Below are 26,660 nucleotides of genomic sequence, written 5' to 3'. Positions count from 1 at the left end.
GCTTAGCTGGTAAAGAATCCTGCAATGAGAGAAACCTGGGTTTGATCCCTGGGTTGGGAAGATCCCCTGGGGAAGGGAAAGGCTACCCACTCCATTATTCTGGCCTGGGGAATTCAGTCCTTGGAATTGCAAAGAGTTGGGCAAGACTGAACAATTTTCTTTTTACAGCTATTTAGCGAAGAAGGCAATGGCAACCCACTCCAGTACTCTTGCCTGGAGGATCCCATGGATGGAGGAGCCTGGTGGGCTGCAGTCCATGGGGTCGCTAAGAGTTGGACACGACTGAGCGACTTCACTTTCACTTTTCACTTTCATGCATTGGAGAAGGAAATGGCAACCCACTCCACTGTTCTTGCCTGGAGAATCTCAGGGACGGTGTCTGCCGTCTATGGGGTTGCACAGAGTCAGACACGACTGAAGTGACTTAGCAGCAGCAGTGAAGAGAGACTCTGTATCTTGGAATGCTGGGTAATGGGATGAAATTGGTTTTGGAGGGACAGTAGGGACACGAAGATTATGGGGTGAAATTTGAAGCGGAATAGGAAGTTTGGTGGGTGAATAAAGGACAGAAAGAGGAGACTGAAAAAGAATTTATTCCATCAGAGGTACCACAATTGCAGACATTTCCAAGTAAAGTATACGCTGTAGTAGAGAGCTATATTTTGACATTAAACATTCATGAGAAAACAGACGGCATGTGGGTAAATAAGACAGCATGTGGGTAAACAACCTGTCACGGTGGGTTTTGGTATTAGGCCTTTTGGGTATGAGATGACAAACCCCTAGAGGTTGGGTGATTTCCTAGCGCGAATTCTCATCAATTAGAAATCTCACTCCCTTTTGCGAGGCTCTGGAAGGGCTCCGGGCCAGGATAAGCAACCCCCACCCCCGCAATTCCTAAAGACGCAACGGCAATCCTCTCTTGGACCCCTAGCCAGGGCCCCAGCCTCGTTCTGCGCGGCGCCGCGTGCAAGCTATGGGCTCGCGCGTCCCTGGAGGTCTGCAGCCGTTGGTCCCAAGCGTCCAGGACACGACGAGACCATGACTTCCGGGCAGAACAGCTCCTTCGGCTTTGTTTCCGCTCGGTCCCGACATCGATAGCGTCATCAAAGCCTAAGGCAGGGAAAACGCAGTACCGGTGAGCTCAAGTCTCGGGAGGTGGTGCGCTACCCCGACAAACGCCACTCACTGGGTGCTGCGCGCTCAGGTCCGCCAGGTCCCACGCGCCGGGTTCTGTCTGCGCCAGTTCGGCGTGGGGTGGGGGGCACAGCTGGCTCCTGGGAGGGGGGGTCAGGCGATGCATCACAGGGCTCCGGCCCAGCCCAGGCCAGGGCGCCGACCCTCCCCTCTGGGCCCTCTCCGGAAGGCTGCGGGCTTGGGTCGGCTCATCCCTTAAAAAACAGAAGGTTGGACTCGCTGTACACGCCCCAGACACATAAACGACAGGCTCCCTCTGCGTGCCCCCACCTCACACAGCGGTAGGGTACAGAGACATTATCTTCATTATAAATGGGGATCCATCTCACTGCGAAGATTCTAAACGTTGGAGTCTGACTGTGTCCCCGTCCCCTCGTCTCCAGGTGCTTATTTCATTAGCGACAGCTGCTTTGGATGTTTCTATCGATGGACAGTTAGACAAAGGTGGTGACAAGCAGAGAAGAAAAGACACAAGCGTCAAAAGCTAGACGAAGGGCGTGCGGGGCGTCTCCAGGCACAAAATGCTGAGCACTTCCTTTCCCTTCCCTCCCGCTTCAGCCCTGCGCGCATCCCGTCCCGCCCGTGCCAATCAGGCAAGCTGTAAATGGATATAGGTGAAGATGCAGGAGGTGATGGAGAAGGCGATGGCCGCGTAGATAAAGATGGAGAGGTGCGGAAAATGGTCGAGATAGCAGCCTTCGTCCAATGGAGGGGCCTCTTCCTGGGGCTGGGGGCGCGTCGCGCCCTTAGGGGGCTGCCTGGGGCGGGCCCCCTGCGCCTTCCCGCCAGTGCGCCGACCCGCCTTCCTGCCCCCGGCCCACGCCGACTTGGGCCCACGGACAGCGGGGGGCTCTTCCGGAGGAGCCTTGTCAAACAGGCCTTCGGAGTCAGAGTCGGGGTCCGGGCGAAGCTGCTCGGGGTTCCAGGGTTTGCGCTGATAGAGTTGGTCAGCCATTGGCGAGGAATGCGGGGAGACGGGTATGTGGGTTCTGAGTGGTCCGGTCCTGGCAAGGTCTAGGCGCAGTGGGCGGCGACGGCGGGGCTGCGGCTGTATTTCAACCACCCGGGTGGGGGCGGAGCCGGGGGCCTCTGCAGGGTCTGCGCCACGTCTGCCTCAGTCGTGGAACCTCTTGTTTCTGGCTCGCGCTTCAGCTCCCAGACTGTTGCAGAGGCTGGCTGTCCGGGTTCAACCTCCAGGATGCTCCAGGGCTGGCGCCTTGGGAGTCTCTGTGTAACCTGTCTTGTTTCCATGGCAAAATGACCCGGGGGCGGGGGGTGAGGGGTGATGCAGGAAGCCGGTGGGGGTGCGAGCTGCTAACTAGGACCCAGGAGGGAGAAAAGGGGACTTGGGGCCGAAGAGGCTGAAATGCAGGATCCCAGTTCAATGCGGAGCTCCCTGGGGGTTTATTTCTCCTTTCAAAAGAAATATTATGTGATCTTTTAAAATTAAAACATTTAATACATAAAGAAATTAATACATAATCTTTGTGGAAAACGCAAAAGTTCGAAAACACTATTGCAAAAAGAGTAACAAAACAAAGTCTCCCACAGTCTCAAGCCCAGAGGTAGTACAGTCAGCAGTGGTGGTGCTTCTTCTGGCATGTCTGTTGCACCCACCTTTCCAAAGCTGGTTGGTGTTCCCTTGCGGAATTGGGGAAAGCAGCCACTAGGAGTTACTTGGGTCCTAGTGGTTGGGAGGGGTACATGGCAGGCCCTGCCAGTTGCTGAAGACCCTACTCTGCCGTTAGGAACTCATTCCCTCTTGCAACTGAAAGGCCCAGGGGAACCAGAACTAGCATGCTGAAACAATGTCATCAGGGTGCTATCTCTCTCCATCTCACAGAGCTTTCAGGGATTTCTTGTGGGGCCAGAGTCTACCACATAGTGCATAGTGGTAGGTACTCAGAAAAAATTTGTTGAATGAATGAATCGCAGTGAATGAATGGTGGTTGGCAGCAGCAGGATCGCAGTCTCACAGTTTAGCAAGTCTAGCTGAAAGAGCACCTAGTTGCCTAGAGGTGGAGTATATGGAACCGTTGTTGGGGATGTAAAATGGTGCAGCAACTTTGGAAAACAGTCTGGTAAACTGCATGAAAAATTCAACCATTCACTTACCATACAACCCAGGAATTAATTCTACCTCAAGGTTTCTATCCAACAGAAATGAAAACATATGTCTGTGTAGAGACTATATGAATGTCCATAGCAGTGTTATTGGTAATAGCCCCAAACTGGGAACAATCCAAATGTCAATCAAATGGTGAATAGATAAACAAAATGTTGACTATCTATGCAATCAGATAATATTCAGCAATAAAAAGGAGTGAACTACTGAAACATGCTACAATGTGGATGAACCTCAAAAACATTATAATAAGTGAAAAAAACCAGATGAACATGGACACAGATTGTATGATACATTTAAATGAAATGTCCAGAAAACAAAAATGAGATATCACTGCACACCTGTCAGAATGGCTATGTTGGTCAGGATGTAGAAAAAAGGGAACTCTAGTAGCAGTTTAGCAAGACAGAAAGTCATGAGGATATTCATGTGCTTTGATACAATCATCTCACCCCTTCATATTGATTTCAAGTCAACAGTCTAAAGGGTAAAGAAAAGCTTTTGGCAGAAAGATTCATACTGTTTACCATGGCAAAGAAACTGGAGCAAACTCAATGTTGGAACAAGAGGAGAATACTTAATTAAGTGATAGTGTGGATACTGAAGCCATAAAATTGAAAGACGTTTGCTCCTTGGAAGAAAAGCTATGACAAACCTAGACAGCGTATTAAAAAGCAGAGACATCATTTTGCTGACAAAGGTCCGTATAGTCAAAGCTATGGTTTTTCCAGTAACCACGTACGGATGTGAGAGTTGGACCATAAAGAAGGCTGAGTGTGGAAAAATTGATGCTGTTGATTGTGATGCTGGAGAAGACTCTTGAGAGTCCCTTGGACAACAAGGAGATCAAACCAGTCAATCCTAAAGGAAATCAACCCTGAATATTCATTGGAAGGACTGAGGATAAAGCTCCATTACTTTGGCCACCTGATGCAAAGAGTCTACTCATTAGAAAAGACCTGATGCTGGGAAAGATTGAGGGCAGCAAGAGAAGGAGACAATAGAGGATGAGATGGTTGGATGGTACCATTGACACAATGGACATGAGTTGGAGCAAACTCCAGGAGACAGTGCAGGACAGGGAAGCCTGGCATGCTGCAGTCCATGGGGTTGCAAAGAGTTGGACATGAATTAATAACTGAACAACAACAGTCCACTGCATGGTGTCACACAGAGGCATCAGAGAAATTATTCTCAAAACTCTCAAGTAGCTTGAGGGGTGCTTGTCATGCTCTAAATCAAAGTCAGAAAAACAAGATTTAAAACCACATGTGCTAGGGTGACAAGATGAAAATGTATTCCTGCAGAGAAAGGTTAGAACAGGAAGAGTAAAGATGTTCATTTTTAAATTGTTTGGATGGTGAGATCATAGGGCAATTTCTAATTTTTCCAGACTTTGTTTACCATTGTTATACTATTTTTTTTTGTGCAACAAAAGCAATTAATAGATGAGAAAATCTAAAAATGGGTCCAATTGCCACTTGTCAGATTAACAATATCCTGCAATGTTCTGATTGGTGCCCATGCAGACTAAGGACAGTACCCAAGTGTCTGGATGGCCCCACATTGCCTAGCAACCACATGCTCAACAGTGGTTGCTAAGAAACCAGGGACAGAGACAGGACTCTTGACTAATACCCAGTGTCCATCGCGCTGCAAGCCTCTTCCCCTTGTTACTGAAAGCTTGGCCTCTCTGTACACCAGTGCCAAATCAAATCTCAGAGACTGAGTTTTGGGTGATGTAGAAAAGGATAGCTTTATTGCTTTGCCAGGCAAATGAGGACACATCAGCATTGCCTCGAAATACTATGTGTCCCGACCTGGGAGGATTTCATAAGACAGTCACAAACTGTTTGTGTGTGTGTGTGTGTGTGTGTGTGTGTGTGTGTGTGTGTGACGAGGGGTTTCGTAAGATAGTCACAAACCATGTGTGTGTGTGTGTGTGTGTGTGTGTGTGTGTGTGTTCTTAAAGAAAAAGATTATTCATGACAAATTGTTCAAATAGTAAGGCAGAATTTATTGAGAACTACTGTGATAGATGGATTTCCCAGGTGGCTCGGTGGTAAAGAATCTGCCTGCCAAGCAGGAGACGCCGGTTTGATCCCTGGCTCGGGGAGATCCCCTGGAGAAGGAAATGGCAATCTGCTCCAATATTCTTGCCTGGAAAATCCCATGGACAGAGGAGCCTGGCTGGCTGCAGTCCATGAGGCTGCAAAAGTGTTGAAGTCGACTTAGTGACTAAACAACAACTACATTGTGATAGGTATAGGAACTTCTGTGATAGCATTTGGCGGCAGAGGGGAGAGATTGGGCTCAACTCTGAATACAAGGAAAAGTTGGGGGTTTATAGCCAAGGACAGAGTGGGCTGGCTGGGAGATGGGGCAGTGGTAGTGGTGCTGGTGGTGTGTTTGTCAGTGGAAAACTACTGGGAGAGTTGGGTAATTCTTTGCCAACAGGATTGTTGCTGAAGGCAGGCCGGAGTGATCAGATATCATGTGGAGGATGAGGAGTTTAATCAGGTATCAAGGGTGGGCGATTCTGGATAAACTAAATTAGTAGGGTTCTAACTAAACCTGAACAATGCAAAAAAAAAAAAACCGACACAGAAGTCCAAGAGTAAAGGCCCAGCTGGGAAGAAGATTCAGAAGAGCCTGAGTAAAGTTCGGTCCAGGAAAGATTTTGTCAGTGGGTACATAAACATATATATGATTACAGAGATAGGGCTTCCCAGGTGGCTCAGTGGTAAAGAACCCGCCTGCCAAATCAGGAGACGCAGGATGTGTGGGTTCATTCCCTGGGTTGGGAAGATCCCCTGGAGTAGGAAATGACATCCTACTCCAGTATTCTTGCCTGGGAAATCCCGTGGACAGAGGAGCTGGGTGGGCTACAGCCCATGGGGTTACAAAAGGGTCGGACACAACTCCTCGACTAAACGACAAACATCAGAGATAGGAAAAAGGTGCGAAAGGAGATACCTAAGGCTGTTATCAGAATTCTCCATTTCTAGGGCACAAAGCGGTAGCAGTACTACCGACAGCAAGGATGTCTGTGGGCAAAGGTCTGACTCAAATGTCACCTCCTCAGGAAAATCCTTCATGAATGTCGCTTCCTCAGGAAAGTCCTTTCCCCCTGAGCATTCTAGAGTTGTATGCTGTTCCCTCACCCCCGACTATCACCCTCTCCAATTTTTGTTTTCGTAGAAGTACTTGAGTATGTGAAATTCTCTTCTAAATGAGTTTATGTATCTCATTTTTGGCTGTGCTGGGTCTTCCTTGCCATTCTCAGGGTTTCTCTAGTTACAGCAAGCAGGGGCGACTCCATAGGTGCAGTGTGCTGGCTTCTCTTGTTGCGGGGCACAGGTTCTAGGCATAGGGGCTTCAGTAGCTGTGGCTTGCAGGCTTAGTTGCTCTGAGGCATGTGGAATCTTCCGCAAACAATGACTGAACCCGGATCCCCTGTATTAGCAGGCAGACTCTTATCCACTCTATCACCAGGGAAGTCCAAAATGGATTTATGATTTCTGTGAATATTTCCTTACCACTGGAATATAAACTGCTCACCTAGAACATCCTCAGGCACAATGAAGGTAAGATTTGTTGACTGACTGACAGTTGTTCACTGAATCAGTAGCTGTGGACTCACCTTACGCATCAGTCCATGCCATCCTCAACCGTTTCAGGTAAGTATCGTTATCCCCCTTTAACAGACCCAACAACTGAAGTTCGCAGCGATTTAGGCTTTTCCAGGACCACATCTAGTGGGTGAAGCCAGGATTTGGTTCCCAGCTCACTGGCTTTCCCTCAGTACCCCAACTGTTGGTGATTAGGATTCGGATCCAAAGTAGTCAAGCATCTTTCCCCCAGTTCCGGACCTGCCTTTGTTTTGGGCCATTCTCCTCCCCCAAGACCCGGCCCTCTTTTCAGTTGGCTGCCATGAAGATGGCTCCCCATTTGCGAATAGATTACTGGGCCTCCGGAATGAGAGATGCAATGCACTGGAAGGGAGGGAAGTGAGTAGGGGAGCCCCGCGGGAGAGGGCAGAGCAGGCAGACCCTTCCTCACACACCCTCACCCCTGACCTCTGCCTCCTCTCCCTGCGGTCCCACGAGCGGGTCTTGGCCCGGAGCACACCCCGTGGTGGCGCTGCACCTGGGCTTTTCCCACACTTAGTCTGCGGAGGTCTCCGGTCGCCACCCTCCTAGCTAGGGAGAAAACTCAGCTGGATGCGCCCCCAGGAGGCTTCTTGCCAGAGGCCTGAGCTCCTCCAAGAGCTTGTGGGAAGACTGGGCGGCCTGGGCACCTTTGCGTATCCTGGGGCCACCCTATCCCCAGCTGTGGTCTCTGCTTCCTCTCGATCATTCTGGAACTCATGCACACTTCAGCTCTTCCAGGCCTTGGGGCCAGTTGGGAGCGGAAAGGCCGGGCGGGTGTGAGTGAAAATAGAGGGCTTGTGTTTTGGAGTGTTTGATACTCTGTCATCTCGTGGTTTGGGGGAACAGCGTGTATAGTTTGCGCACCCGCCTGTCTGACCTTTGTTATCTGTTCTCCCTGTAGAAACGAACAACCCATGACTGACAGCTGACATCAACCAGAAGTTTTGGTTTGCACCACGACATTTCCCCTGACTTTATTTGGGAGTTGTTGCCAAGTCAGTTTCTGCGCTCAAATATTTTGTGATTTGGGGAGACATCTCTGCATTATCCCATGAGTTTGCTGGTCTGTGTGCAACAGGATGTTCTGGGAGTGGGACCGCAGCCCTCCAGCCACTGTCTTTGAGGAGGGGTTGCCTTGGAGCTTTGGGGGTAAACCTCCCTCTTCATAGCCCCTTTGATGGGTGGGCCTGGGGTTGTGGGTTTGGGGGAGCCTGGAAAGTAGAGACACCCTCAGTCACACCTTCTGCATGGAGGAGCCTCTGCGTCCCTTTCTTTTCTTGGCCTGTCTACAGGTTGGTGGGTGGGCTCAAGCTCTCCTGGGAATGAACCCTAGGAGGGCCCTGAGGGGAGCGTGGGTGTCCCAACCCTGGCTGGACAAGTGAAAAACCAACCTCTTTTTGTTCCTGTTCACAAGCCACTCAAAACCCCCAAGGTGTCCATTTCCATTGCCTATCTCCAGCCAGATGCCCCCAGGCCCACGTTCTCTCTGCTCCTCTCTGCATCTGGCGAGCACAGGGAGGACTCTGGGTTTGGCGGCTGTGGCCAGCGGACCAGGCTCTTGGGCTAGGCTGCTACAAGGTCTGCAGAAGTCCTGCCAGCTCCAGATGGACATTCTCTGAGATGCTGTCGCTTCACCTGGACAGCTGGTCCATGAAAGCCAAGGGAGGCCGTCTGGGTTCCTGTGTGGCTTTCCTGGGCAGGGCAAGGTAATGCCCAGCGAAGGCATCATGAAGTTTTCTTTAGGCCTAGAAGGCAACTCGGATGGTAACTTGTTTCCCGATGAACAACAGACCCACGTGCTCTTAGGCAGAGCCGGGACTCACAGCCCAGCTTGTCAGGAGCCCGACCTGGTCTCTTCATTGCCCCACTTCTCCCAGAGTTCCATGATTAGGTGAGGATGGGTCTCCTTCAGGGCTTGGTAGAGGCGATCTTTGCAGGCCCAGTCCCAGGATCGGCTGAAACCAAACAGCTTCCGCATCTGGCCTGGTGCAGTGGCCTCCGCCCGCACCCCCTCATACTGTTCTTCGCTCAGCACCAGTCCATGCAGCTTGTCCAGGACAGGTTCCACGGATGTCACTCGAGCCACCAGCTGCTCCCGATATCGGTCCACAAAGTGCCTCAATCTCAGGGCAGCTGGGGAGTCAGGTGAGGCTGGAAACAAACAAAGAAAGGCTCGTACCACTGCCCCTTCCTCTGACCCTCCATCTCCACTTCTCTTCGCTCAGCTCATCTGCATCCCTGGCTTCCTTCTGCCCTGTAAAGGCATTTGACCACCAGAAAGCCACTTTTGCCCACCCTCACATCAGCACCTGTCCATTCTGCTTGAGCTTGGGGTGGGGTTCTTGGTGGAGGCATTTGAAGGTGGTTTGGTGGGAGGTGCCAAGGCCCCCATGGGCAGGAGTAAGGGGCCTGGGGCACACAGAACTCTCCAAGGCCTGACTGCTTGTGAGGTTTACGATGAGAGAGTCTTTCCTTCCTCTCTTCCCAACTCTCCAGGACCTGAAAGTACACCCCAGAATTGCCAGTAGCTCATGTGGTCTCTAACAGCTGTTACTGACCTCTGAGGCCTGGAGGGACCAGAGTAACTGCCCGTCTGAGATCTCCTGGAGGGAAGCAGAGATGAAGAAGCATCTGTAACAGTGCTGGTTATTTACACACACGATACTCCTCTAAACTCCTACCTACTTCTGAGAGTCTCTCATTCTGAGAACACGCTACGGATAAATTCTGATAGAATCTGGAGTAAGGGCTGGAAGGGCCTTTAGAGATTATCCAGGTGCATCCCTTCCTTATGCATACGGGAAAACTGAGGCCCAGAGGCCATGATTAGAAAGAGGGTGGGAGAGAGATAGGAGGCATCCAAGTGAACAACAGCAGTTTCTCTCAGCTGTTGTTAAACCAGACATGGTTTATCCGGTGTTGTCCTGAAGGGAACCCTGATAGAGAACTAACCAGGGTTTAGATAGCTTAAACTATCTAAGATGTCCTTAAATAGTTTAAGGACGTCTTAAACTTCTGAACAGACATCTACCTCCTTGCCCATGTTTGGCCTTCTAGATTCACAGAGATAAATCTGTTCTGAATTTTGATGTCAGAAGATTAGGGACTTCCCTGGTGGTCCAGTGGCTAGGACTGTGTGCTCCCAATACAGAGGGCCTGGGTTCAATCCCTGCTTGGGGAATAAGATCCCACCTGCTGCAACTAAGAGTTCATGTACCACAACTAAAATTTTGCAATGCTGCAACTGAGACTGGCCCAGCCAAAGAAATAAATAACTTAAAAAAAGGAATCAGGAAAACCTTAGCACTTGGGAGTAATGGGATAATTTCAATACCAAAACAACAGAAATAAGGGGCTTAGACAGTTACTTGCATAAGGCAAGGAAGGGGCTGTTTACAGCAGCTCCTGTGGACAAGGCCTGAGAGTCTGAGCAGACTCAGATTCACTGTGACCTGATGGTCTGTGCAGGTGGGCACAAGACAGGGGAGCTCCAGCTGTGGCTCCAGGAGCCTCAGGTTCAACTGGAGGACGGAGGAGGGTATTCCACATCCTCCCCGAAGACTGGACACTCAGGGAGTCCATTCTGGCTCATCTGTAAATGGGAACATCTACCAGGAAGGTGTCTAGATGGCAAAGAACTTAAAAACCAAAATACAAGAGGAATGATGGGAGGAAGTAGAGATATTTAAATTGCATAAGAGGAGACTTAAGGGAGGCCTTGATCCCAGTCTTCAAGTATCTCTTCTTGAAGAGATATTCTTCTTGATGCTTTCTCCTGGGCTCTCCCAGGAGAAACAGATTAGAAATAGAAATAGATCTGTCAGTTCCAAGGGACAGAATCAAGATAGGCAAGGATGTTGGCTTAATACGAGGAAGAAGAATAATATTGCTACTGTTTACTAGGGACCACTGGGCTTTCCTTTACTATTTCCAGCTCAGATGGTAAAGAATCCATCTGCAAATGCAGGAGACCCAGGTTCGACCGCTGGGTTGGGAAGATCCCCTCGAGAAGGGAATGGCTACCTGCTCCAGTATTCTTACCTGGAGAATTCCATGAACAGAGGAGTCTGGTGGGCTACAGTCCATGGAGTCACAAAGAGTTGGACAGGACTGACTGACCAACACTTTCACTTTTTACTAGGGACCACAGCATGAGACATGAACATACCTCATTTTATTTAATCTTTCCAACAATTCCATAGGTTAGGCATTGTGATCCTCACTTTACAGATGAGGAACCCAAGTTCAAATGAGCTAGGTAATTTTCTTAAGATGACCCAGCAAGTAAGGGCCCTAGCTAGGGCTGGTGAGTTCTCCGCCTGTGTCTGCACCCAAGCTGGGACCAAGTAAAGTCCATTCTCTTTCTACCACACTGTGATGCCTGTGCTGCTCAGGATGGAATGTGACCAACAACTGACAAAGGCTGTTTGTCCTAGGAAGGACTGTCCAGGAGATTTTGTTTCTTGGGGTGTTGGTGTTGGATTAAGAGACTGTAAAGTTTCTTCCATTTCTGAGAGTTCAATATTTGGATTCCCTTTTGCCTGCCTTGACAATAACTGAATGATTCTGGTTAGAGTATCTGATATTGCCAGAACTGGCCTAATCCACACAAGCATACAACCATCTAGCATCTAGTTGTTACGCTTTTATTTCTTTGGCCGCATGGCATGTGGGATCTTAGTTCCCAAACCAGGGATCGAACTTGTGCCCCCTGCAGTGGAAGTCTGGCCACTAGTTCTTCTTCTTTCATCTACCTTCCAAATTCTCATGCTGCTGCTGCTGCTAAGTCGCTTCAGTCGTGTCCGACTCTGTGCGACCCCAGAGACAGCAGCCCACCAGGCTCCCCCGTCCCTGGGATTCTCCAGGCAAGAACACTGGAGTGGGTTGCCATTTCCTTCTCCAATGCATGAAAGTGAAAAGTGAAAGTGAAGTCACTCAGCTCTGTCCGACTCTTAGCGACCCCATGGACTGCAGCCTACCCGGCTCCTCTGTCCATGTGATTTTCCAGGCAAGAGTACTGGAGTAGGGTGCCATTGCCTTCTCCGAAGCTCTCATGAGAAACTTCCAAAAATCTTGTGGGTATCAAAGTCTATTCAAGGGCAGAGTGGACACGCATGGTGCAAGAGAGAGAGAGAGCACAGGGCTTACAGTCAGGTTAACCTGAGTTCTGAAGAATTGATGCTTTCGGACTGTAGTGTTGGAGAAGACTTAAGATTCCCTTGGACTGCAAAGAGATCAAACAGTCCATCCTAAAGGAAATCAGTCCTGAATATTCATTGGAAGGACTGATGCTGAAGCAGAAGCTGCAATACTTTGGCCACCCGATGCGAAGTACTGACTCATTGGAAAAGACCCTGACACTGGGAAAGATGGAAGGCAGGAGAAGGGCATGACAGAGGATGAGATGGTTGGATGGCATCACCGACTCAATGGTCGTGAGTATGAGCAAGCTCCAGGAGTGAGCTCCAGGAGTGGTGATGGACAGGGAAGCCTGGAGTGCTGCAGCGCATGGGATTGCAAAGAGTTGGGCAAGACTGAGCGACTGAACTGAACTGAACCCGAGTTCCAGTTCTGCTCCTATCAGTTGTTGTCACTAGGAAAAGGCACAGAACTCCCGTGGACTATTTCTTTTCACCAGCAAGTTGTGATAATACAAATTCTCTCTTTCATACACACACACACACACACACACACACACACACACACACACACTCTTTGACTTTCTCTTGTCCCACCTCTGTGCTCGCTGGACTTGACTTTACCTGGCTTCACCAAGGCTTCCCACACCACAGTCCCATCTTTCTTGCTTCTTATTTGCAACCTGATCCCTGACCTCAAATGGCGAACGTAGAACTCAGAGAACAGCTGAGATTCTCTGGGGCTCCGATAGCAGAGCTCCAATTCCTGCAGAGAGAGAGAGAATCACTGAGCGAGAAGCTACCTTTCAGCCTGCTAATAAGATCTTTCCCTACCTGATACCTCACTTGGCCCTGCTTAACCTCAGTTGGCCCTGCTCAACTCTGACCATCTCCTGGACTGAAGTCAATCTTTAGATCCTGCTTTTTTCTTTCTTTTTAAAATCTTTATTTATTTTTGGCTGCACTGGGTCTTTGTTGTTGCCCAAAGACTTTCTCTAGTTGTGGAGAGTGGGGGCTAGTTCCCTGACTAGGGACTGAACCTGGGCCCCCAGTACTGGGAGTGTGGAATCTTTTCTTGGTTGGGGGGGGGGAGTGGGGGAATATGGAGTCTTAACCACTAGACTGCCAGGGAAGTCCTTGGTGGGTTTAATTGGAGGTTATTGTCACTCTATAGCTCAACTCTTCCCAATGTTGCCCCCATCCCAAATGTGACCCCTCCCCAACTTCCTGTCTCCTACCCTTTGAAGCATTCCTGCTCACCCTAAATCTCACTTGCTGTCTGTGTTGTGCTTAGCCACTCAGTGGTGTCCAACTCTGTGATGCCATGAACTATAGTACACCAGTTCCTCTGTCCATGGGGATTCTCCAGGAATCAAACTGGGGTCTCCTGCATTGCAGGCAAATTCTTTACCAGCTGAGCTACCAGGGAAGCCCCATTTGCTGTTTGCCCAACCCCAGTTCACCCAGTCCCTGGGAAAGCTCTGAGACCCACTCACAGGTATTTCCAAGCAAGACCTCTGACCCCAGTGATGGCTGACCACCTGGGCTGCTCACCTCAGGCAGTATTTCCAGCTTCTCTGAACCAGACACAATGTAGCGGGAGCCCATGTAGAGCGGGGTCAGCGGGGGTGGCTTGTGAATTCGCACAAACTGGAACTTCTTTTCTTCATCGTCTATGGCCTGAGGAGTACAGAACAAGGATCAAAGCAGATATGTCTGGACCCTGACTCGGATTCTGCCTACAGAACCTGGTCTGAACAAAGTGAGATGATGTTTCTGTGTGTTTCTGTGGGTGATGGGGGCTGTACCACCCCTGCTGACTTCCCACCCCCCACCCATGCTTGGCCTCTGCTGTGCTCAGGGTGAGAACTGGGGCGATGTTGGAGAAGACATGGTAACAGGGGAAAAGAGACAGTTCTAAGCTCCAATACTTTGGCCACCTGATGCGAAGAGCCAACTTATTGGAAAAGACCCTGATGCTGGGAAAGATGAAGGGCAGGAGGAGAAGGGGATGACAGAGGATGAGATGGTTGGATGGCATCATCAACACAGTGGACATGAGTTTGAGCAAACTCTGGGAGATGGGGAAGGACAGGAAAGCCTAGAGTCCATGTTGTAGTCCAGGGCATCACAAAGAGTTGGACATGGCTTAGTGACCAAACAACAACAACAATAAGCATGGAAACCACCTACTCTTTTGACTCCTGGGAAGAGGCTTGTCTTGACATGAGTGATGGTGTGGCAGAGTCAGCCGGAGGAGAACTCAGGGAGCCAGACTAGTCCATGGCTGGGCAGGAGCATGGTTACTCACCCATGTCAAGGTTCCTGCTTATAAGCGGCCCATCCCAATTCCCAGTTGACCCATCTAGGGGACTCTTTGGTTGTGTTTCCTGTTTGCTGTCAAGCCCACCCTGGCCCAACCTTTCTGGCTCTTATTGCCACCTTCTGAATGGAGCAATCGCTGGGGATCAGGTAGAGGTGGAAGGTAACTTCTTCAGGCTGGAGGTAATGGTAGAGCAACACAGTAGAGGTGATGGGAATGAAGCGCAGGGCAGTGTGGACCATCCGCAGTAGAACTCCCATGGGTGAGAAACTAGGGTTTTCCAGGACGGCGTAACATGGTGTCACCCTGACTGGCTTCTCCAGGAGCATCCCCTCCTCTTTGAAGTGGGCCACTTGAAACTGAGAGATGTCCACATCGTTCCCTGTCAAGGGATGGATATGAGAGGCAAGGACTTAGTGCCTTACTGAGTCAGACTTGGCTGGGGGAGTGATGCCCTTGAGTGTAGGCTCAGTGGTCTTCCTAGGAAAGCCATCGCGCATAGGCCTGCCACCTGTGGGGGCCTCAGGCAATACTGTCTCTAGGGTGGGAGCACCATGGAAACTCCCTTTAACCAAACCCATGCAGAGGACCAGCCCCTGGCCCGGGAGTTGGGAAAGCTATGGATCCCATGGTTACTGGCTAGTGTGGATTCTCTAACCATGAGGGCCACTGAGTGATGTTGGCGGGTTTGACTCCAGGCAGAGGGAGGACAAGGAGGAGGAAGGGACAGTGAGGAAATGGAGCAGCCAAGGGCCACCCACCACTCATAGTCTTCTTTTAGGGAAGAACCCCTTCCCCACCAGTGAGGGGGGTCTCGGAGCTGCTATTCCCTGGTGGCTATGATGCAGGCATGTGACCAAAACTTGAGTAAGTGAATGCTCCTTACCAGGACCTGGATCTAGAGAGAATGAAGAGAGATTCTATCGGCAGGAGGGTCCTGCAATGGCTGTGCCTGCAGCACAGGTCTCTTCCTAGTTTTCTTGGTTCTCAGCATCCTTGCACACTGCCTGTTTTTTTTGTTGTTGTTGTTGTTTTTTCAATGTTGCCTAATCTTTTTTTAAGTCTACAAGTTACTCAGAAATCTTTTTATATATTCCTTTCCTGCCTAAATCAGCCAGAGTTAGTTTGCAGTCAAGAAGTCTGACAAGGTATGGACACTGATGAGTTTGAGATGAAGAGACAGCTTGAGAGATGAAGGCTGGTAGTGGGAGAGACACAGGATTAGAAATTAGGAGTCCTGGTTCCATCTCTGTGTTGCTTGGCAACTGCAGCAATGCAGTGGTTTCTGGGTAGCAGAGGGACATTGAGCAAACCAGGCAAGGACCTTAGGCTGATGGGCACCAGTCAGAACATTGCTGACTGATTTTAATCCCAGAAGAGGCCCCCAGCAAGCACATTCATTACTTTTTGTGTGTGTGAAAATAATATCACCGTGGTGTACACCATCTGACAAAATGCTGAAGAATTCACTAAATACAACTATAATTACCATCTTTCTCTTTTCCACTAGTCTTTCTTTGAAGCAACACCTTTTCATGTTTCTGTCATAGCCCATGGATTTTTTTCGACTTCTCATCATTGTGTGTCTTCCTCTTAGAATCGTGGTGAGTATCCCTGCCTGTCATGTGGGAGACTGGGGTTCAATTCCCCAACGGGGAGACTAGAGTACTACCTTTTGGGCTTCCCTGGTGGCTCAGATGATAAAGAATCCGCCTGCAATGTGGAAGACCTGGGTCAGGAAGATCCCCTGAAGGAGGGCATGGCAACCTACTCTAGTATTCTTGCCTGGAGAATCCCCATGGACAGAAAAGGCTGGCTGGCTACAGTCCATGGGGTCACAAAGAGTCAGACACGACAGAGCGACTAAGCACAGCACAGCACAGAGAAGTCACATCTTTCAGTGATCATAGAAATTTCCTGGCAATTCTCTCTTTGAATATTTCATCTTCTCCATTCTCTCTGCCATATCCTCTGGAATTCTGGTTAGGTATATTCTAGGCCTTCTCATAGTATCCCATCCTCCATGTCACTTAATCTTTTATTTTATTTTTTTAATGTTTTCCCATTTTCTTTAATTAGCTTGTTTCCAAATTTGATTTGTCATTTTAAATTATTTATTGCTTTTTGCTTATTTTCCCCCAGGGTGATTTCTATAAGTATATGGGGTTGCAAAGAGTCGGACACGACTGAGTGACTGAACTGAACTGAGCTGAACTGATGGTGGTTTAGTTGCTAAGTCATGTCAAACTCTTGGGACCCCATGGACTGTAACCCAACCAGAATACTGGAGTGGATTATCATTTCCTTTCCCAGGCGTTCTTCCCAACCCAGGAATCGAACCTGGGTCTTCTGCATTGCAGGCAGATTCTTTACCAACTGAGCTATGAGGGAAGCCCCATAAGTATATGAAACACATGTATTTTGTGTTTTGTTTCTGATAACACAAAAAGTGTGAAATCTTTATGGGATTGATTCTTATTATTTTCTTATTTTTAAGTTATTTTAATTAATTAATGTATTCATTTAATGGGACCAGTTCTGGCACCTGTGTTTCTTCTGGTTCTCATTTGTGATGCCTTGTTTACCGTTTGTAATTTTTGACTGTGAGATTATTTTTTAAAATGTTTTATTTTCAGAATAATTGATATCCCCTCCTTGTTGTATTTATTTATGGCTTTCCCTGGGTCTTCATCACTGCACACAGGCTAGTTGCAGCAAGTGGGAACTTCTCTGCTCCCAGAGCATGGGCTCTAGAGCACAGGCTCAATAGTTGTGGCACACGGGCTTAGTTGCTCCGTGGAAAGTGGGATCTTCCCGGACCAGGGATCGAACCCACGTCTCCTATATTGGCAGGCGGATTCTTACCCACTGTACCACCAGGGAAGCTCAATGTTGGCTTGTATTGTACTTTTTATTTAGGGAAGCCTTTAAGTAATTCAGGCAAAAATAATTATGAGTCTGGGGACAAAAGTGCTTCAAAAATGATATGCCCAGAGCACCATGGAATGAGAGAAAAGCTGTCTCCATTTCTGTTAATCCTTTCTCAGTCTCTCTAAGGAAACCATGAGTCCCTCTCAGGACATCACCTCCAAAGACCCTTTCAGGCCCATTCTTTCCACCATCACCTTGCCTCTCCTCCCCCACTTACCTCGGAAGGCCACAAAGTGAGGGAGGAACACGGCTGCCACAGCGCCTGGTTCAGCCTTGATGTCAAACAGAGGCCCTGCAGCCAGCCAGCTGTGCTGTGGGAAATTCCTGCTCAGGAACTGGTCCCAGGCACAGAATTCAATTTCAACAGTCGCTGGCCCTCTCACCTCAAAGCGGAGACCCGTGTTGGGCCAGTGGTAGAAGCCGGCCACGGGCAAGTGAACGCTGTGAAAAATGAGGAGAAGTGGACACTGGAGAAGGCAATGGCCACCCACTCCAGTACTCTTGCCTGGAAAATCCCATGGACAGAGGAACCTGGTAGGCTGCAGTCCATGGGGTCACACAGAGTCAGACATGACTGAAGCGACTTAGCAGCAGCAGCAGGACACTGGATTACTGTACACAGACTCACTGAGCACCTACTGGGTGCCAGGCCCTGTGCTGGGCACTATGGATGGATCCTACAGAGTGGCTGTAAGCCCAGACGTTGAAGTCAGATGGATTTGAATTTGAATACTGGATAGCATATTGAAAAGCAGAGATATTACTTTGCCAACAAAGGTCTGTCTAGTCAAGGCTACGGTTTTTCCAGTGGTCATTTATGGATGTAAGAGTTGGACTGTGAAGAAAGCTGAGCACCGAAGAATTGATGCTTTTGAACTATGGTGTTGGAGAAAACTCTTGAGAGTCCCTTGGACTGCAAGGAGATCCAACCAGTCCATTCTAAAGGAGATCAGTCCTGGGTGTTCTTTGGAATGAATGATGCTAAAGCTGAAACTCCAGTACTTTGGCCACCTCATACGAAGAGTTGACTCATTGGAAAAGACTCTGATGCTGGGAGGGATTGGGGCAGGAAGAAAAGGGGACGACAGAGGATGAGATGGAACTCTGGGAGATGGTGATGGACAGGGAGGCCTGGCATGCTGCGATTCATGGGGTTGCAAAGAGTCGGACACAACTGAGTGACTGAACTGAACTGAGCTGGGCTTCCTAGGTGCTGCTAGTGGTAAGGAACCTGCCTGCCAATGCAGGAGACGCAAGCTGTGAGATAAAGCAGCATAACAAGTCAAATACAACAAGTGGGCTGTCTTTGGATCATGATTAGAACAAATCATCTGCAAAGACACACTTTATACTATTGAACAGATTTGAATAAGGATTGGGCATTGGACGATATGAAAGGCTTAATTGTAAACTCCTTGACATGTGAAAAATGACATTGTGGTTATGGAAGAAAAGGTCTTTATTTGAACTTTTTGAAAGGTATCAAAAAGTTTAAGGCTAAAAGCACCCATTTCTTTGGACTTAAAAATATTGCAAAAAAAGGGGCAGAAAGTGGATAGTTGAAACAAAGTTGGTAAAATGAAGGTTGAAGCTGAATAGTGGGTACATGGAAGTTCCCTGGACTCCACTTGTATGTATATTTAAAAATTTTCATAACAAACTCTCTTTTTCCAGTGACTTCCTTGGTAGTCCATTGGCTAAGACCCTGAGCTCCTAATGCAGCGGGCCTGGGTTCGATCCCTGGTCAGGGAACTAGATCCCGCATGCTGCAACTAAGACCTGGCACAGCCAAAAATAAATAGATACAAATAAATATTAAAAAAAAATCCCAACTATGTTCCTCCTCCTCCATCCAAACCCCTTCTTTTTTCATAATAAAACACCAACCAATATCTCAGCCCTGTCTTTCTTTGCTTGGTGGTGTGGTGAGGGGATACAATGGACCATGAATGGGGTGCAGACTGTCTGTGGGGACCCAGCATGGGGACGGAGGGGGTGGGACAGGCCAGGACCCCTCACTTACCGGTACAGGCTCCTCTCTTCGTCAACCACCTCAGTAGCCACAGGCCCTGTGGGGCCCCAGAGGTTATCCTCAGTCCCCAGAGACTCCATGTGCTCGTTCCCCGGAGGGGTAGGAGAAGATGGACAGAAGGGTCTCGCCTGTGCTGCTTGAGGAGAGCTGCCCTCTGGAACAGACAGGGCAGTGGCCAGCTTTAGGTTCTGCCTGGCTGCCCCCGGCCCCCTAGGCTAGACCACAGAGGGGCCCTTCCCAAGGCCAGTCTGCCTGATATCCAAGGGGGCTCAATCCTGCTGCCTCCCCTTGCCCAAACCCTCCTCCCTCCCCTTTCTCACTTCCCAGAATTGTCGCTCTTCCCAGCACTCCCTGGGTGGTCAGCTTCTGAGGGGAACATGGCTCCAAAGATGGACAGGCAGGGATGGAGATGGGATTCCAGGCTTTAGAAGCCCAGAGTGGGCCTTAAGATACTGGGCTCTGGTTCAGAGTATGAGTCATGTTGTGGATATTTAGGAGAGGAACAGTCCAGCCCCCTGAGGCTGGAAGAGAGGGAAACAGAAATCCTGCAAGGTTCGGGTAGTAGAAGATCTCTCATGGAGTCTCCCCTAGGTGTGTCTGTCCCACTCCAGAGGCAGGAGGATGGAGGGAATGACCTTTTATAAATGCCATCACTCCCTCCACCCCTGCAAGCCCACATCATGATGCTCCCAGCCTGGCCCCTTCAGACTACCTGATGCTTGTCTCTGCCGCTTGAGTGAGGATGTATTGCTCATCTCGGCTCCACCTGGGCCCTCGTGAAGGATCCTCAGACTTGGCTTCCTGGACAGAATTCATTCTCCCTGAGATCGTGGAGGATTCTGGGGGCTGTCTCCATGACATCCCCACTTGAGTTCAACTCATCGAAATTTGAACTCCTGATCCCCACTGGGCTTCTCCTGTAGTCCCTGCTCCCATGAACAGCCCCCATCCACCCAGCTGTTTATACCAGAACTGAGGCATCATCCTGACTTCTCCCTTGGCCAATCTGAGAGCTTATTGATCACCTTGACACAGCTGCCAAAACAGCTCTTTTCTCTTCTCTCCACCTCCATGGCCTCCACCTTGTTTCCAGGCTCTGGCATCTGTGGCTGGAACCACTGCCTCATCTTAGAGGGTTCCCTGTTTTCGCTCTTGACCCTTGGTCCACTGTCCACTCAGAAGCTGATCTGAAAATGGGAACCTGGCACAGAACTTCAGTGCTGAAGCCCTGAAATGTCTATTGATTCGGCGAGTAAGATCGAAATTCTTAATGTGGCCCACAAGATGTTAGGTACTGCCCCCCATCCCCCGCCCCACCTGTGCCAGTCTCGCTGCCCCCATGGCTGTAAATCAGTGTTTAAAATCACCTGAAGGCCTGGGCTAGAAGATGCATTCCTGGGCCCACCCCAAGATTCTGACTCAGCAGGTCTGGAGTGGGGCCTTTCTACTGAGCTCCTTACTGTTGTTTAGTCGCTAAGTCATGTCTGACTCTTGCCACCCTATGGACTTTAGCCTGGCAGGCCTCTCCGTCCATGGGACTTTCCAGGCAAGAACACATGGGTGGGTTGTCATTTCCTTCTCCAGGGGATCTTCCTGACCCAGGGATCGAACCAGAGTCTCCTGTTTCAGTAGGTCGGTTATTTACTATTGAGCAGCCTGGGAAACCCACCGAGCTCCCAGGGGATGTTGATTCTGCTGCTGATTCTAAGGACCATACTTTGAGTAGCTCCGCTCCAGGTCCCTGACCTCCTATTCCTCAAAGAAGCTAAGCTAAGTGCCTCTACTGAAACGGCAAGTAAAACATGAACCAGCTTAAACTGGTTTTGCTGCCTTTAAATAAGTTAATTGATTAATGTAGCCTTGAGTTATTTAGATAGCACCCCCACGCAAGACAGAATCTGTGTCTTCAGTCTACCGAACTCAAAGAATAGAAATGTTGCCTCAGGAGCCCTTTTGGGGGCTAGAAGTCTTTCAAAAAAGGAAGATCTGGCTTCCAGCAGTGCGAGTAGCTTGTTTGGCTTATTCGAAACTAGCCAACCAGCTTCCAAGATTGACATTTCTCTAAACCCCTTAAATGTCGCCCTGAATCCTGGATCGATTTGAGAGCCTCACCCTTTGTGCCCTTGCTAGTGGACTTTGCAATAAAGCTCTTTCTTTTCTCAAAAGCCAGTGCCCTAGTCTTGGTTTCTATGCACTTCAGGCATCTAGCTCTTGTTCAGCAAGCTACACCACCTCTGCCTGGAATCAACCCTTTCGGGGCCCAGCACTCCTCTCCCATCCTTCACAGCTCAGCTCAGCTGCCCTGCAGAATCCAGTGGGCCCATCAGTGTCCTTAGAGAAACCCAGATGTAGTTCTGCGGGTGGAGGTGGGAGGCTGGGGTGGGGGGGGGGGGGGGGGTGGGGAGGGAATAATTTGCACCTGCTGGGCTGAGCTCCTGGAATTTGGGCCCTTGTTCGCTGCTTGTGCCTCACACGTCGTGTGAGGGATGCAGGGCATGTTGCTCTGTGACAAGTAGATCCTCCTTCTAAAGCTAGGAGCCCTTTCCTTTCCTTTTCAGGTGAGGCACAGCTGCGGAGATTCAGGGAACAGTTGCCCTGAATTTCGGTCACAGGCCGAAATGCACCAAACTGGGAGAACGGTGCTGCAGCTGATTCCCTGGGGAGGAAGAGGGATTCTCCCATCTCTGGGGCTCACCCCTTCAGCCTCTCTGGCTGTGTGTCTATGTGTATTGGAGGGTGAGGGTCTGGGTGGAGGTGGTCTGGCTCTTCCTAGACTCTCTCTCTTTGTCTTTGTCTCCCCCTGGTGGTCATTGCTTTCCAAGTTCCAAATCTCATCAAGGCACCCATTCATCTTTTTTTTTTTTTTTTTAATCTTCTTATTGGAGAAGGCAATGGCAACCCACTCCAGTATTCTTTCCTGTGAAATCCCATGGACACAGGAGCCTGGCAGGCTACAATCCATAGGGTCACACAGAGTCGGACACGACTGAAACGACTTGGCACACGCACATTCATCTAATGGAAAGGTTTAAGCAGAGGAGTGGCATAATTCCGTTCGCACTAAACAAATCAATGCCCAAACCTCTCTCTGGCTGCCGTACTTTCTTGGTTTCTTCCCAGCTCTGCCGTGTCTACCTCCACCCCACATGTCTTTCCTCATCTCTTGGTTCTTGACCTGCCCCAAGGACTCAGCCGGGCCTGGAACAGCAGGAGGGGGTTCTGAGTCTCCCCACCTTACCACATCCTGGAGACTAGCAGCTGAGGCTTCTCTCTTTCCAGGGCCCTCAGCATCTCGGTCACCTCCTTGCTTAGCTGAGTCTGGTCCAGCCTGCAAGCGCAAAGGAAGCCTGGTTCTCCCGGGACCCCTGTGTGATCCTGAGGTCCTTGGGGGCTCAGGATGGTGGAATCTACCACCTCCCAGAGGAAACTACTGCAGGTTGGGTTTGCTGGGAATTGGGCTCTGAGATGGAAAGTGGAGTGAGATTTATTAGGGGGTGTTCTTGGATCAACATCAGGGTGGCGGGGAGAGGGAAACAGGTCTGGGCAGAGAAGAAGAAGTTGGGCTGTGATGCCATCTCAGTGGAGACCTCAGCCAAGGCTACTGGAGGCTCTGAAGTCAGGAAATGCTTGGTGGGGAGGGAGCTCGAGTTCCCCTGGTTGTAAACGGCCACTGTTAGCCTTGGGGGAACCCACCTGCAGAATGTTTATCTCGTTATCTTGCCCCGACTTCACCTTTAGGCCTGAGAGTCTAAAGGAGGGAGTCCTGGCTGAGGGTGGCCAGGGCCCAGACTTTGCAGACCCCTCGAAGACCCTGGTTCAATCCCTGGATCGGGAAGATCCCCTGAGAAGGGAATGGAAACCGACTCCAGTATTTGTGCCTGGAAAATCCCATGGACAGAGGAACCTGATGGGCTAACATCTTTGGGGTCGCAAAGTCAGATGCAACTGAGCCACTAACATTGTGATTCCCACTGTGTTTCTAAGGGCTGCTGGAGCTCAACGGAGGATGGGTGAGGTGGGGTGCGGAGCCCTACCAGGAGCTGTAAGCAAGGGCTCAGCCAGAAACAGCCAGTGGACTCCTTCTCAGGAAGTGGAGGAAAGAGGAAGTGGCTGAGACACATGGGAGGGGCTGCTGCTCAGAGAACATCGCCCTCAGGGCCTGCAGGGCAGCAAGGAAGGCTGGGGGCTCACTGCTCTTCAGCCACGGGGGACTCCAGTGCTCCAAGCCCATTTCTGTCTGAACTCTGTCCTAGTGTTTACATGCATTTTATTGATATGATGGTCCCATTAGATCAAATCTAAAGAAACCGAGTCTCAGGTGAAGAGCTGCCTGAGTCACAAGGCCTAAGTAAGCGGCGTCGCTGGTGAGGAAGCCTGGCGGACCGTGCATTTGTCTGTCCCTTTTCTTTCCTCTGTCCAGTTCCGCGGCACTTGCCTCCCCTCCCCCCATTCCCTGCCCTCTCCCCAGAAGGGGCCCGCAGAGCCTCACCATAGGAACATGAGCTGGCAGGAAGGGTGCCTGAGTCCTTCACAGAGCAGCCTCACGCCGAGGTCGTCCAGGTCATTCTGCAGCAGGTTTAGCTCCGTCAGTCTGGGGCTGACCCTGAGCACGGAGGCCAGGTCCTGGCAGCAGCCAGACGTGAGGCCGCAGCCTGCCAGCCTGCAGGGAAGACACATGCGGGCCCCCAGTCAATGTCCTAACTGGCATCTGGTTTTCCTTTCTAGTACCTATGGCCCTAGGAGGGTTCTAGGGTGACACTGAGTGAGTGAAATCAGTAAGTGAAGTCGCTCAGTCGTGTCTGACTCTTTGCGACCCCATGAACTGTAGCCTACCAGGCTCCTCCATCCATGGGATTTTCTAGGCAAGAATACTGGAGTGGGCTGCCATTTCCTTCTCCAGGAGATCTTCCAAACCCAGGGATTGAACCCAGGTCTCCCACATTGTAGGCAGACGCTTTACCATCTGAGCTACCAGGGAAGTCCAAGTGTGACATTAAAGGAAGATAAAGGCATGCCTGGCTTGCAGGAACCTGGGAGATTTAAATATTCCTCTTTCAGCCAAGGAGCTACTCAGGATAGAGACCACATCCCCTTTTCACTTCCGTGTGATTCCCATGAATCCTGCTCACTCACTGTATTGATGTTGTATGATTAATTTACACCGATGTTCCACTGGGATGCCTGGATCTCATTGTTAACTACCTCGGCCCTCCCAAATGCTCAGAGTTACCTGACATATGTTTCAGCACTTTGTGGGTTTCAACATTAAGGGCGTCTACAATACAGGATGAGAAAAGAGCGAGCTTCTAATATAAGAATAAAAGTTAAGGAGGAATATGAGGGCTTCAGTGGGAATCTATCATGGCCTCCATGAGCCCTTGCTTTCTCTCTGCCCCGTGGTGCTAGGGAAGCTCCTTCTTCCTCCCCGTGCCCACCCTACGAAGTAGTGCCAATGAGGAGCAATTACAACAGTCGCTGCAGCTTGCAGGTTGGCTGTCTCAGGCCCTGGCAAAGGTGCTCAGCTCCTGCATCCAGGAGTGTGTTGAAGCTCAATTCCAATTGCATCAGGGTTTGGCTGGCGCAGAGCCCAGAGGCAATGTCCTTGCAGCTCTCAGCTGTGAGTCCACAGCTGGCCAACCTGTGGGAGACACGTGACCACAGCCTTGCCTTTACTTATCTGTTGATTTCCACAATCACCCATGAACAACCTGTTGAGCATCTACACCTGTGGGCCAGGTGGAGGTCAGGAAGACCCTCTAGCCCCCAGGCCCCCAGAAATGCACAGGCACTGGGGGATAGACATAGAAACAAATAACAGTAAGTCAGGTTTTGGATCTCTTTGGATCAAAATCCTCCCACATTTTCCCAGGTCATCAGAGAGAAATGCATGGTCTTTGACCTCGTCTGTGAGACAGTGGCAGTCTGACTCCTTGTCCTCTCTGTCCTCATCTCATATTCCTTTTAGCTGCATCTCCACTGGCCTCCACACTGTTCCTTAAACACTCCAGGCATGGTCCCACCTCAGGTTCTCTGCACTGGCTGTTTCTTTTGCCTGGAACAAGCTCTGTTACCTGATAGCTCATGGCTTGTTCCCTCACCTGCTCCTGGGTCTTTGCTCAAAAGTCCCCTTGCAGGAACCTTGCCTCACCACCCTGCCTATTTAAAATGGCACACCAGCCCCAACTCTCTACTCCTTTTTGCTTTACTTTTCTCTCTAGTCCTTACCACACGCAATATACTTTACTTGTTCTTTTGACTTTTTGTCCCCATCCCCTCTGGAATGTAGGCTTCATGAAGGAGTTTTGCCCATTTTCATTACTGCTGCTGCTGCTGCTAAGTCGCTTCAGTTACGTCCGACTCTGTGTGACCCCATAGATGGCAGCCCACCAGGCTCCCCCGTCCCTGGGATTCTCCAGGCAAGAACACTGGAGTGGGTTGCCATTTCCTTCTCCAATGCATGAAAGTGAAAAGTGAAAGTGAAGTCGCTCAGCCATGTCCGACTCTTAGCGACCCCATGGACTGCAGCCTACCCGGCTCCTCTGTCCATGGGATTTTCCAGGCAAGAGTACTGGAGTGGGGTACCATTGAGCTAGCTGTACCCAAGTGCCCACAGTAGTGTCTGGCACATAGTAGGCACTTAAAAAGTAGATGGTGCCCCAAGGGACAAGTCAAATGCAGATGAAGGCAGAAGAAATGATTAATTTCGACAAGGGAAGGAGGTGGAAATGTATGAGGAATGCCTTGAATGATGAGTAGTTCATCAAGACGCCCAACCCAAATAAAATCTTCTTCAGATAAATGCCCAGAAGCGGAATAGCTGGCTCACATGATAGTGCTGTTCTTATTTATTTATTTTTTTGAGAAATATCTATACCATTTTCGATGGTGGCTGCATCCATTTCCATTCTCACCAACAGTGTATGAGAAAGCACACATTTTCTCCACATCCTCTCCAATACTTGTGATTTCTACCTTTTTGATAATAGCCATTTTAACAGGCATAAAGTGATATCTTATTGCAGTTTTATTTTTTTGGCAGTGCTGTGAGGCTTACGAGACCTTAGTTCCCCAATGAAAGGTCAAGCTCAAACCCACAGCAATGGAAGCACTGAGTCCTAACCACTGGACCACCAGGAAAGTCCCCAAGTGTCCCTTCCTTAGGGACACTTTCCACTGGAGACCCTTATTGGGCCCTGAAGTCACACCTTTGTTAGCATGGTTCCCTGATTAATGTCAGTCTTTTGCAAGCTCTCTGAGAACA

At 49.8% G+C, this 26,660-nt stretch overlaps 2 protein-coding genes and 1 long non-coding RNA gene across 12 annotated transcripts in view; 1 reads left to right on the top strand and 2 right to left on the bottom strand.

Moving 5' to 3' along the window:
- Positions 1–575: 575 nt before the first annotated feature.
- On the bottom strand, positions 576–2,226 carry LOC105616457 (uncharacterized). The gene is made up of 2 exons (XM_012186704.4): positions 1,190–2,226; positions 576–1,113 (listed from the first exon to the last, which is right to left on the bottom strand). The coding sequence occupies exon 1, from the start codon at positions 2,150–2,152 to the stop codon at positions 1,787–1,789; it is 366 nt and encodes a 121-aa protein (XP_012042094.4). The 5' UTR covers positions 2,153–2,226; the 3' UTR covers positions 576–1,113; positions 1,190–1,786.
- Positions 2,227–7,917: 5,691 nt separating this feature from the next.
- NLRP1 (NLR family pyrin domain containing 1) overlaps positions 7,918–26,660 on the bottom strand; it is a 32,302-nt gene continuing 13,559 nt past the window's right edge. For 4 of the 10 annotated variants that reach the window (XM_012185551.4, XM_027975093.2, XM_042255562.1 and 1 more), the window contains 11 exons: positions 24,867–25,037; positions 23,889–24,059; positions 22,638–22,727; positions 20,112–20,200; positions 19,391–19,553; positions 17,585–17,808; positions 14,556–14,818; positions 13,668–13,793; positions 12,738–12,879; positions 9,534–9,578; positions 7,918–9,126 (listed from right to left, as the gene is read on the bottom strand). In XM_012185551.4, coding sequence (XP_012040941.3) covers positions 8,810–9,126; positions 9,534–9,578; positions 12,738–12,879; positions 13,668–13,793; positions 14,556–14,818; positions 17,585–17,808; positions 19,391–19,553; positions 20,112–20,200; positions 22,638–22,727; positions 23,889–24,059; positions 24,867–25,037 — 1,801 coding nt within the window. In that variant the 3' untranslated portion in view covers positions 7,918–8,809. Of the gene's footprint in view, positions 9,127–9,533; positions 9,579–12,737; positions 12,880–13,667; positions 13,794–14,555; positions 14,819–15,197; positions 15,335–17,584; positions 17,809–19,390; positions 19,554–20,111; positions 20,201–22,637; positions 22,728–23,888; positions 24,060–24,866; positions 25,038–26,660 lie in introns of those variants that run through there. The other 6 variants (XM_042255560.1, XM_042255561.1, XM_042255563.1 and 3 more) reach the window with 6 other exon arrangements.
- On the top strand, positions 13,764–19,264 carry LOC132657337 (uncharacterized). Its single transcript, XR_009595331.1, has 2 exons — positions 13,764–13,875; positions 15,947–19,264. It is a non-coding gene; the product is annotated as an uncharacterized LOC132657337 (long non-coding RNA).

This window comes from Ovis aries, chromosome 11, assembly GCF_016772045.2.
Source record: "Ovis aries strain OAR_USU_Benz2616 breed Rambouillet chromosome 11, ARS-UI_Ramb_v3.0, whole genome shotgun sequence".
Taxonomy (NCBI): Eukaryota; Metazoa; Chordata; class Mammalia; order Artiodactyla; family Bovidae; genus Ovis; species Ovis aries.
This window is presented reverse-complemented; position numbering and strand designations above follow the sequence as displayed.

What these genes read in the sequence shown, in the direction of transcription:
- LOC105616457 (XM_012186704.4), bottom strand. Translation starts at nt 2,152, where the DNA reads ATGGCTGACCAACTCTATCAGCGCAAACCCTGGAACCCCGAGCAGCTT.